The sequence below is a fragment of the Entelurus aequoreus genome, linkage group LG01, assembly GCF_033978785.1.
Source record: "Entelurus aequoreus isolate RoL-2023_Sb linkage group LG01, RoL_Eaeq_v1.1, whole genome shotgun sequence".
Taxonomy (NCBI): domain Eukaryota; kingdom Metazoa; phylum Chordata; class Actinopteri; order Syngnathiformes; family Syngnathidae; genus Entelurus; species Entelurus aequoreus.
In genome coordinates, this window is record NC_084731.1 from 3,259,883 (window position 1) to 3,272,661 (window position 12,779).

A 12,779-nucleotide genomic window follows, 5' to 3' on the forward strand; every position below is an offset into this window, starting at 1 on the left:
CGGAACTAAAACTGAACTGGCTACAAAATAAACAAAAACAGAATGCTGGACGACAGCAAAGACTTACAGCGTGTGGAGCAGAGACGGCGTTCACAAAGTACATCCGAACATGACATGGCAATCAACACTGTCCCCACAAAGAAGGATAGCGTCCGCACAATTTAAATAGTCTTGATTGCTAAAACAAAGCAGGTGCGGGTAATAACGCTCAAAAGAAGACATGAAACTACTACAAAAAAACACCAACAAAACAGGAAAAGCCACCAAAATAGGAGCGCACGACAGGAACTAAAACACTACACACAGGAAAACACCTAAAAACTCAAAATAAGTCACGGCATGATGTGACAGGTCGTGACAGTACACCTACTTTGAGACAAGAGCTATAGTGAGGCATGGTCTGTTATGGTTTAAAGTCATATCCAACAATTGCGAGAACAACTTTTTATTGTCAATATCAGCTGTAGAGTTTTATTTTTTAAATGTTTTCTGCTGGTGGTGTGCCTCTGGATTTTTTCAATGAAAAACATGTGCCTTGGCTCAAAAAAGTTTGAAAAACACTGAGTTAAGGTATATAGACTTAGACTTAGACAAACTTTATTGATCCACAGGGGAAATTGTTCCACACAGTAGCTCAGTTACAAAGGATAGAAAGGGTAAGGATGTAAAGGATAATGCACACAAGGGCACAAAAAGAGGCAATAACAAAAGGTAAAAAGTAGACTAAAAATGTACCATAGTAGCAATATAAAATGTAACATAAATGTTACATTTACATATTATATATAAAGTATATAATATCGTGTGTGTACCTAAACCTGTGTGATTTCCAAGTGAGTATTAGACCAACATGGCACACTATCATTTCGACTATGCGCTGAGACATAACAAAAATGATTCATTGCTGGTTCCTCTTAATGACTAAACAATGACCTTCTGGAGGCATCCTCGTTAGCTGTTGGCCAGCAGACAGCTTTGTCTGGCTGATGACAGAGAAGAGCGATAACGGCAGCGCTCACCCATCCTCTGCTTTTCCCCGCAGCTACTCGTCCGCCAGGAGGTTGTCACACCGATGAGTTTCAGTGTCGGATGGACGGCCTTTGCATCCCCCTGCGTTGGCGCTGTGATGGCGACACCGACTGCATGGACCTGAGTGACGAGAAGAACTGCGAGGGCGTTACGCACATGTGTGATCCGGCAGTCAAGTTCGGCTGCAAGGACTCTGGTGAGGAGTGTGCAATTACATAAGACGGCCCTGAATGTCGGACGACTTCTCTTTTTCGAGACACGTTTTTGGTATACAAAATCAAAGACAAGACTGATTTTAAAAACGGTGTTGCCAATGTAAGATCAAAATGTTATAATTCTGCTTAACAGTTGCTTCTTATCCATTATCTTAAAACCAGTATTGTAAATATGGGATTCTCGATCCAATATTCAAATCGGATATTGGTCAGACATCAGCAACAAAAAAAAAGTATAGTATGATATCAGCTTAATTGCTTCTAAAATTGACGATATAAGCTCCGATGCAGCGTGTTTACTTGTGCAAAGCTGGACAGCCAGTTATTATCTAAATGTTCAATAAGTACATAAAGTTGGTCTTTTTTGTATTTTAGTCAAGTCATTTACAAAAAGTAAACATGGTAGGCTAGAGGCCACTAGGAGCTATCATCTACAAAACAGCTCCTCAATTAACAATATTGCAGTCTAAAACACAACAATTATCAATATAACCAAGTATCAAATACATGTAATTGCTTATTACTTACAGATACAAGTGTCCAAGGTAGAAGAGAGTTAGAAAACATCCGGTTACAAACATGTCCGCATCATTCAACTTACTGAATTTTGCCCTTAGTTGAATGAATTATTGTGACCACTTGACGCTTCCAAAACACAAGTTAACACTCCACTTGCAAAGATCTACATACAGTATGTTTACACATCTACATACAGTGTGTCTACATATCTATATACAGTATGTTCACACATCTACAATCATTATGTTTACACATCTATATTCAGTATGTCTTCATATCTACATATCTACATACAGTATGTTTACATATCTTGTCATAAGGTTTGTGTTTTCATACTTACCATTGTTATTTGAGTACTTTCACTTGTTCAAGCCAAGCCAAAATAAAAGTATGTACGGTACTATGATTCCTGCTGATATCGTATCTGATTAATATTGGTATCGACCTACACTCAAGGCTCCAATATTAATATTGTATCGAAAGTAAAAACGTTGTATCATGACACCCCTAATCGTAATGCCTCCTGTTGTTTGCTAACTTGCCATCAACCAGTTGTTCTGGTATGACAGTAAGAAAAGCTTACTAGGGGTGAAGTCATGTGGCGCCACCTGTTGGTTTGCTTTTAACTCACAAAAACTCGGATTCATTTGACCTGACAGGAAAATGATGGGACAATAGGACATACCAACAAACCAAAAGCATTTCTGATTTTTTAGTTTTTGTAATTTCGACTAATATGTGTCGCCTACTCAGTGGCTTTGTGGTTGGAGTGTCCGCCCTGAGATCGGTAGGTTGTAAGTTCAGACCAGTTCATACCAAAGACTATAAAATGGGACCCTTTACTTCCCTGCTTGGCACTCAGCATCAAGGGTTGGAATTGGGGGTTAAATCACCAAAAATTATTCCACGGCGCGGCCACCACTGCTGCCCACTGCTCTCCTCACCTCCCAGGGGGAGAACAAGGGGATGGGTCAAATGCAGAGGACTAATTTCACCACACCTAGTGTGTGTGACAATCATTGGTACTTTAACTTTAACTTTAACACAGATGAGTGATGTTACATAGGTTTATATTGGGCGTTCATTGTAAATGTAATCCTTAGTTCAGGGGTCGGCAACCCAAAATGTTGAAAGAGCCATATTGGACCAAAAATAATTTTAAAAAAACAAAATCTGTCTGGAGCCCCAAAAAATTAAAAGCCTTATAAAAGTGTTATAATGAAAGCAACACATGATGTAAGTGTCTATATTAGCTATAATAGTCTACTATCAAAATGACTATGTGTCGCAGGCTGACGCAAATCTTCGTTGACAGAAATGTTGAAATGTAATATTCTACACATTTTTACAACATTTGAAAACATTAGTAAAACAGAGGCTTCTAAGAGGATGAGATAACTCCTGGAAATTACTGGCTTAGAATGGCCGAAGGTATAGATGTGTGTGTCCAAGTTAAAGGAAATGGCAGGCTTTCTTCTTCTAGTAGATTTATTACATTCTTTGCAAGCTGGGTAACATTTGCTGTGGTCTATAACGGCACACAAACAGAAGTCCAGCCAATATTATCTATAGATATAATGTCATGAGATATACAAATATAAATTAAATACAAAGAGGACATAAGTAAAGGAAATTATATGAGCTCAAATATAACTACAAACGAGGCATAATGATGCAATATGTACACACACCTAGCCTAAATTACATGTTAGCATCAATTAGCTTGCAGTTATGCAGTGACCAAATATGCCTGATTAGCACTCTAATAGGTCAACATCAACAAAGCTCACCTTTGTGCATTCACACACAGCATAAAACGTTTGGTGGACAAAATGAGACAAAAAAGGAGTTGCATAAAACATGTCTTTCGTGGGCAGCATTGGAGAACGTTGCACATGTCAACAAATTATGGTGAGTTTAAGGATCACTGAAATTAGTAGGACAAAATTGCAATTGCCAATTACTCTCATCAGTGGAGCAATTTTAACATAAACAGTGGGAATGCTAACAATTAGGAAAGTTTGTGTCATGTTTTGTCCTTTTACTTTTTCCATTTTCACACATTTTTTAAAAAGCTCCAGGGAGCCACGAGGGCGGCGCTAAAGAGCCACATTCGGCCCTAGAGCCCAGGGTTGCCGACACCCGCCTTAGTTAATAACTTTTTTGTGCCTAATATCACATACATACTTTGAATTGAACCAACAAACGTATATAAACAATTATTTTTAGGGAATTTAAAGTTAGTTTGCTAACACATGTAACCATAGACTTTTTATTAGACTTATAACAGTGTAATAGTTTGTTTATCGGAGTTCTTGACCCCTCACTCTTCGCAGCACGCTGCATCAGCAAAGCCTGGATGTGTGACGGAGATAGCGACTGTGAAGACAATTCGGACGAAGAAAACTGCGAGGCGCTGGTGTGTAAACTCTCCCACCACGTGTGCGCCAATGACTCCACCATCTGCCTGCCTGCAGAAAAACTTTGCGACGGCACCGACGACTGCCCAGATGGCTCAGACGAGAAACTCTGCGGTAAGCACCAATAGAACCAAGTTTTTGTTTATAGTGCAGGGAACGTGACACCACCTGAAGACTGTATCTTTAGCACCAATTCAACCGAGAAGCTCAGTTTGGTTCAATATATTATTATTACATTGTAAAGAACTACACCTTGAAACAGATGAAGTTATGGCATTTTTTTTAGATTCAATATCCTCCAAAAGTCAGTTAACTACTTTGTTTGAGCTGACTTTATTATTGAACCCTAATAGTTTTGTTCAATTTATGATGATACAAACCTTACAGTACACAGTTTTGTTGGTCATCTTTCAATGTTTTCTTTTAGCAATACTTTATTAACAATACAGTAGAATTGGAATGCCATTTATTAAATTGCATACCTCCACCAAGGCTGAATTGTTGAGAAAATATGTGGAGTGTATTTGTGTTAGTTACTCAGCAGTCTACTTCCTGGTTTATCGAGGATGACAAACACACTCACCAAAACGTTGTAAGTTCAAATAAATTTACCACTCACATTTTGTGTGTAATCCTGATAATTGTGTCAGTTTTAGTAACTAATAATACAATTAGTTGCCGCCAAAGACATGTGCACAGGCTCGCATACATACTGTAGTGTAGATTATATGAAAGGACGCGGGGGAAGCTTGTATTCTATATTAGGTACGCTAAAACCGTGTGTTTGTTAAGATGCGCTATGCTGTTAAAAATACAGTAGTACCACAGAATACAAGTTTAATTGGTTCTGTGTGACAGCTCATACCTCGAAAAACTTGTATTACGAAACATGCATTGAAATAAATAGAAATAACTTCATCCCGTACTTGGCCCCTAGAACAGCACAATTTTAACATGCCTTCAAAAAAACCTTTTAGATAATACATATTGTATAAAAACAATAACATATAATTTTCTACTAACAACTACAGGAGTTTTATGAAGTAATGTAGTAATATTACATCATTGGAGAGCAGACTTCTACAGTTTCTCCTTCCAGCTCCTTCTTTGTCAAACACACCATAAGCAGCAGCAAAATTTTCATGGATAAATGTTTGCCGTTTTGGTACTACTTTAACTTTCTTGGCCAGCCATAGACTCATTTTGCGTCAGTATGCAGACTTGCAATGATACACTCCACTACACGCTCTGTCATGTTGTTGATGATTTGTTTCTTTAATTCCATGAATATCATCCTCTTTTTCTTTTTAGCACGGTTCTTCACACTCACTTTCTTCCTGCCTATGGTTGCAAAAACAAAGTTATGTTGATCGCTAGCTATGAGCTAATGCTAGTGACTAAGGCCAGATGTTTTGATTGAGGTTTTGCCAGCCAGCAGTGGTGACGTTCGTAACCACGTGTTTGTTTGTATATTTATCATTTTTGCGGGGGATTTTCATGGTCAAAGTCATTACCAAGTAACTGACCTGTTCTGGGCCATTATTTTGAGACAGTATTTGGTGGAAACTAAGCTTTTGGATTTTATTAAATGAAACAATTGTTGGAGTGTAGATCAATTCCCAAATGTCCCTTATGTCCCCTGATCTTGTCTTTTCCAGACCTTTGCTCGCTGGACAATGGCGACTGCAGCCATAATTGCACAGTGGCCCCAGGCGAGGGCGTGATTTGTTCTTGCCCACTAGGTATGGAGATGGGATCAGACAACAAAACCTGTCAGATCCAGAGCTTCTGTGCAAAACACCTTAAGTGCAGTCAGCGCTGCAAGCAGGACAAGTTCAGTGTGAAGTGCTCGTGCTATGAGGGCTGGGAACTGGAACCCGACATGGAGAACTGCAAGAGCACGGGTAAGGTGTTTGAGTTAAGGGTCGGGGATGTTAAAAGACACCAGTGGAACACCTGATTGGATGAACTAGAGCCAAGCTAAAAGGAATAAAGGAATATAAGTTGAAAAGACTAAAATGTAACACTGCACAATGGAGTGTCTGAAAGAAGGGTTCACTGTAAATGCTTTTATGTTCACTCACATTATTATTATTATGATTATCCGGATAAAGGGTGTCGTCTTTTTTTCGTCAGAACCTTTCTATGCAGGAACTATGGCGCTGTGCTGTAACTAACCAGCATTTAAGCTACTTCACAGCCTTTCAAACACTGCCGTGACACATCGTCTGAATCTGCTCGGTTTGTGTTTTAAAATGTGCCCTTCGACTTTTCCCTTCGTCTCTACAGATCCTTTCAAACCCTTTATTATTTTCTCCAACCGCCATGAAATCCGCCGCATTGATCTCAATAAGGGAGAGTTCAGCGTACTGGTACCAGGGCTAAGGAACACCATCGCCTTGGACTTCCATCTCAGCGAGAGCGCCCTCTATTGGACCGACGTGGTAGAGGATAAGATCTATCGGGGGAAGCTATCAGAAAATGGGGGTGAGAATTAGTTTTGGACTGCTTTTACTCTTAGAACATTTCTTAAAAGTATCCTATGCACGCGTCACATACTATAGCACATTTTTTTCAAAGTTGATAGAGGTATGCAGATATTTTTATGAAGTAATTAGTGGATCGATTCTCACTCATATCCAAAGAATGATGACATGACATGAAAAAAACTATACTATAGAAGAGAAGAAAAACAATATATATATATTTATATATATACATATTTATATGTATAGATATATACACATATACACTACCGTTCAGAAGTTTGGGGTCACATTGAAATGTCCTTATTTTCAATGAAGATAACTTTAAACTAGTCTTAACTTTAAAGAAATACACTCTATACATTGCTAATGTGGTAAATGACTATTCTAGAAGCAAATGTCTGGTTTTTGGTGCAATATCTACATAGGTGTATAGAGGCCCATTTCCAGAAACTATCACTCCAGTGTTCTAATGGTACAATGTGTTTGCTCATTGGCTCAGAAGGCTAATTGATGATTAAAAAACCCTTGTGCAATCATGTTCACACATCTGAAAACAGTTTAGCTTGTTACAGAAGCTACAAAACTGACCTTCCTTTGAGCAGATTGAGTTTCTGGAGCATCACATTTGTGGGGTCAATTAAACGCTCAAAATGGCCAGAAAAAGAGAACTTTCATCTGAAACTCGACAGTCTATTGTTGTTCTTAGAAATTAAGGCTATTCCAAAAAATTGTTTGGGTGACCCCAAACTTTTGAACAGTAGTGTATGTATATATATATGTTTATTATGTGTATATATGTATGTAGGTATATATGTGTTTATATGTATATATGTGTATATATGTGTGAATATATATGTATATTTGTAAAAGTGTGGGCCCTGCGATGAGGTGGCGACTTGTCCAGGGTGTACCCTGCCTACCGCCCGAATGCAGCTGGGATATGCTCCAGCACCCCCCGACCCCGAAAGGGACAAGCGGTAGAAAATGGATGGATGGATGGATGTATAAAAGTGTATATAAAAATGTGTATATTTGTGTGTGTGTGTATTTGTATATGTATATGTATGTATATGTGTATATCTGTATATATATGTATATGTATATGATTTGTTTTTCATTATAATACAAGTTTCTTAAATTTACAATTTGCTAGCACAAACTGAGGTATGACTTAAACAAGGCTTATCCTGTGTGCCCACCTTGGCAACGGTATTTAATCCTGTATGTATTTTTTGTACCTTATAGATCTTATATGTTAAGATAACTATATCCATTGATGCATGTTTCTTTTAAATTTAATTTCTGTGAGTTTCCCCCAAGCGGTGTTTGATTTTGTGCAATGCAATGTTAGCTTCTGAAGAAAACGTGCTTGATTACATTAACATAATTTGAAAAGCCCCAAGGAAGCAAAGTAGATTGGTGCTTTGGGATGCAGAGCAATTCGAAAACCCTGATCCATTAATGTTGAAATGACCTTGCGAATGTTGATTTTTAAGACTGGCGAAATTTAATTTGGCATCCTCATGCACTGCATCCCACATGCCTATTTAGTGTCAAATATTCATGGTTTAATTGTTTCCTACATGGACTTAGATGCAATTCCCCCTATTTCCCTTGACCATTGCTGGCATGCCCTCACATTGACCATTCCCACAATGCCCCGTTTGCTTGTTCCATTACTTCTATTTGCCTTTTTTTTTTACCAAAAACTATCTGACTGTGGATTATGTCATGTCTTATTTGGAGTCGTCCTTAGTTTTTGTTTTGTGCAAGGTGGCCTTTATCATTAATTTCATGGAAGAGGAGTGATTGTAATAAATAATAGACATACTGTATTTTTATCACGCACACAAATGTACCTGCGGGTGAGTGAGTATTCTGTTGGTTTGACAATTAGATAATTTGGAGTCTATGTATTATATTTCTTTTAGAAATGTTCGCACTAAAGCAGGGGTGCTCACACTTTTTCAGCAGGCGAGCTACTTTTCAATTGATCAAGTCGCGGGGATCTACCTCATTCATTTATATAATTTATATTTACTTATTTATGAAATATATGTTTTTGTTAACAAGTTAAAGGTCAGCCAGCGTCATCTCAGAAGACCCTCGAGGTGCCGTGAATGTCAATCAAGTGACGAAAGTGACGTCACAGTGAAGATTTATGATTTTTAGGACTATTTTTTTAATGCCTGGCTGGGGATCGACTGACACACCCTCCGCGATCGACCGGTAGATCGCGATCGACGTAACGAGCACCCCTGCACTAAAGCCATTTGGGCCTTGTCGCCCTTACCTCTTCCAATCATGCCAAAGGAAAGGAAGTGGACCTGGACGCAAATCAGTGCGCTTACACAAGTCAAACATGCCGTGTATTAGTATAACCATAAGTGTCTCCGTGTTCTAAACGGGAGAGGAAATAATATAAAATGTGTGGCAATGAATCGTAAAATGCGATCAGTGATAGATTTATAACAGCTAAGGAAATAATTTCTCATGAACGCGTGTGCATCTACAGCTTTAACCAGTTTTGACGTGGTAATCCAGTATGGACTGGCAACCCCTGAAGGCCTGGCAGTGGACTGGATAGCAGGAAACATTTACTGGGTAGAAAGCAACCTGGACCAGATCGAGGTAGCCAAGCTGGACGGCACCATGAGGACCACACTATTGGCTGGAGAGGTTGAGCATCCTCGAGCCATCGCTCTGGATCCCCGTGACGGGTAAACAACTGGGCCGCACACGATATCAACTGCTGCTTTGTTGATATTTCGTTAAACACAGTTTCTCCCTCAGAATCCTTTTCTGGACCGACTGGGATGCCAGCTTGCCAAGGATTGAAGCTGCATCCATGAGTGGCGAAGGCAGGAAGACTATCCACAAAGAAACCGGCAATGGAGGCTGGCCAAATGGACTTACTGTTGACTATCTCGAGAGACGCATCCTTTGGATTGACGCCAGGTCTTTGGGGTTCAAATCTTATGTTATTTGGTTCAATTCAGAAAATACAATTATTGTTTTGTTTTGTGTAGGTCTGATGCCATTTACTCTGCCAAATATGATGGTTCTGGACTGATTGAAGTTCTGAGGGGCCACGAGTATTTGTCCCATCCTTTTGCTGTCACTATGTACGGTGGGGAGGTTTACTGGACAGACTGGAGGACCAACACCTTGGCCAAGGCCAACAAGTGGACTGGGAGCAATGTCACTGTCGTCCAGAGAACAAACACGCAACCTTTTGACCTGCAGGTCTACCATCCGTCAAGACAGCCTGAAGGTGAGACAAAAGTACAAACAGTAAATTATCTTGATATATGAAAAATATGCGTTTCTAATTCAGGGTCTAAAACAGTTTGCTTCCAATGTGCCAATAGGCCGTGCGCGAAACACAGCAATTTTAAGTGTTCACTAGCACAATGAGTAAGGAGTTTTGCCCCATACCGCCATATACTAGGTAGTGGAGATCATAACGTTTTGTAGATTTGTCATCAATGATTGTGTGAGCTTCAAAGAGATCAGTATGAATGTGTATTACATTTGGCAAGCAACTCTTTAGTGTGCCAAACGAAACCGCTCGGCTGTCCAGATTTGGCCTACAGGCTCCACTTTGGACACCCCTAGTCTAGAGAACATGATTTTTAAATAATTGAATTGTCTTTAGTTGTGTCAGTACTGTGAGGGGTGTATGATAAAATGGCTTATATTCAACATTTATTTATATATATATTTATTTATATATACAAAATACATTTTCTATTTACGGTTATTGGTTCTTGAACAAAGTTCGTAAATAGAAAAGTGTGCATATTAAAGCACATTCCTCCATAAGAAACAATGTAAACATGAATAATGGGTTCCAGCCTCGACAAAAGTCCATATTTTAGTAAACGTTTGTACACTTGTTACACAATATGACATAATATAACACAATGCACTATACAAACATAACAAGGGGGTAATGGATCAACTTTTTATTTAATAACAAAGCCAAAATAACTACAACTAGCTAGCTGACTGTCCTCGTTTGCAGCTGCCCTGCCAGAACGCACACACACTGTCACTAGTCCTTTGGTCCACTCACAGTTTGAAATCACAAAACTTCTTAACTTTGAAAGCACAAAACTTCTTAACTTTGAAAGCCAGGTCGCTACAATGATTAGGAATAAAATAGTAAATCCACTTTTCCTTGTTGGGTAATCTTCTTGGCGTGCAACGCAAGGAAGGGGGAGGAAAGAGGGAGCAGTGTCAAAAACGCTTTGAATGCTTCCTGAATATTTCAAACAACACATTTATTTTCAATTGCTTTTTTGGACTCATTTTAAGTTAGAAAAACAAAAAAAAATGGCAAAAAAACATTTTAAAAAAGCACACAAACCAGCTTAGCACAGTAGCTAACGAGGCACACAGTGGATGAATGAAACGTTTGTACACTGAGACAAGGTGCATACAACAAAACATATTTTTACTCGGTCTGTGGTTCTTAAATCGAAAATTTTGTTCAATGAGGGGTTGTTAAATCGAGGTCCCACTGTATTTTTCACAATTAAAAGTTAAACTTTGTAAAGACAAAATGCCGTTTGGCCCGAATAAAATGGCTGAAATTCATGACTATCGATCACAGTTGTCATGCATGCACAAAATTATTTCAACACGGTTGCTAAAACTTTTCCAAACCCCTTTTACATAACATAAAATTATCCTTTTGTTGCATGCATGTGTATTTGTGGGGCACCGTTTATAGCTGGACAAGAAAAGAGACGGGTTATATTGCTTGCAGCTCGTTCGAACGCAAGCGCCCTCTAGGCAGCCACCTATTTGCTGCAAACAGCTGCTAACTGTCTCTCCACTTTTACTAAAGCCACAAGGCTACCATGGTATATGATTACCATAGTTGGTCACGACTATGCTGTTCTTCTGGTAACGTGCCTTGCATTTTTTGGGCCAGACCCAATTACATTTTGGAACACCACCTAATCAATAAGTCCATGTGAGCGCCACACATCCCAAGATCCAGCAGCAAATCTTTACCTGTGAAAGTTGCTTTTCATTCATTTATTCAAATTGCTTCCTCTGCAGCGCCTAACCCGTGTGCAGCCAAAGATGGCAAGGATCCATGCTCTCATCTTTGCCTCATCAACTACAATCAGACGTTCTCGTGTGGCTGTCCCCACCTGATGAAGCTCGGGCCTGACATGCGTACATGCTATGGTAAGCATGAACATCATATCTACAGCCGCAGACAAGCGCTCAGCTCAGTCTTTCCCTAAAGCTCACAAATATTTCCACTTTGCTTGCTTGCAAAACTGAGTGTAATCCCTGTCCTTGCCGAGTTGTTTATTTTATGCATGTGCGTGTGAGAGAGAGGGAGTACGGCAATAAACAATACTTTTTTCACGGCGCGGTGCCATTATTATGACGGCTTTGGTGCCCATTGAAGTGGCTGCCTGTGATAAGTGTGTGCACAGTAAGATTAGTATTCAAGACAGGGATTGCTATTCTCTTCAGGGGTAATGGAATGGAGAAGCCCTTTTTATTCTGATGCAGTCATCCACCGCAACCCTCCACGCCACCCACCATCTCGCCTGACTGGGCTGATCCAGCTTGACACTGTTATTATTTCTCGCCTTATTTCTTACACAGTCCTTTTTTTCTGTCTATCATGTGGGCTGCGTAAGCTCACCGATAATAGGACTGGTGTGCTTGTAATGGATCTCTTCTCGTTGAATTTATTCACATGCTTATGACCTGAGTTAGCCAGCCAGACGTAGTCATTGATGCGAAAGCTGCAGGAACATGAGCTGTTTGTTCAAGGGGCTGGAATGATCTTGTCCAGTTTTTAGGCACATATTTTACGTGAGAAAAATATCACGACACACCACCAACCGTGCCATGACTTATTCTGTTGTATGAATGCCAACAGATGAATATATAAGTTAACGATGTACCTTATGCCATCGAGTGCAAAAACATTCAGTTGTTTTGACTGTCTCTGGGAGTTGCTTGCATAAGTAGATAGATAAACAAAGATTTATTATTTGAAGTAAACAAATAATCATTTTCGGCCTAATTAAATCAAATTGTATAATGTGCGACAGCACAGCGGTTTGGAA

The 12,779-nt window shown here is 39.4% G+C and overlaps 1 protein-coding gene across 1 annotated transcript in view; it reads left to right on the top strand.

Moving 5' to 3' along the window:
* Positions 1–12,779, top strand: part of LOC133646090 (low-density lipoprotein receptor-related protein 1-like) — a 64,988-nt gene that overhangs the window by 27,287 nt on the left and 24,922 nt on the right. The window contains exons 10-17 of the mRNA XM_062041088.1: positions 1,043–1,225; positions 4,100–4,297; positions 5,842–6,087; positions 6,473–6,670; positions 9,188–9,392; positions 9,466–9,630; positions 9,702–9,946; positions 11,746–11,877. Of these exons, the coding sequence (XP_061897072.1) occupies positions 1,043–1,225; positions 4,100–4,297; positions 5,842–6,087; positions 6,473–6,670; positions 9,188–9,392; positions 9,466–9,630; positions 9,702–9,946; positions 11,746–11,877 (1,572 nt within the window). The remainder of the gene's footprint in view (positions 1–1,042; positions 1,226–4,099; positions 4,298–5,841; positions 6,088–6,472; positions 6,671–9,187; positions 9,393–9,465; positions 9,631–9,701; positions 9,947–11,745; positions 11,878–12,779) is intronic.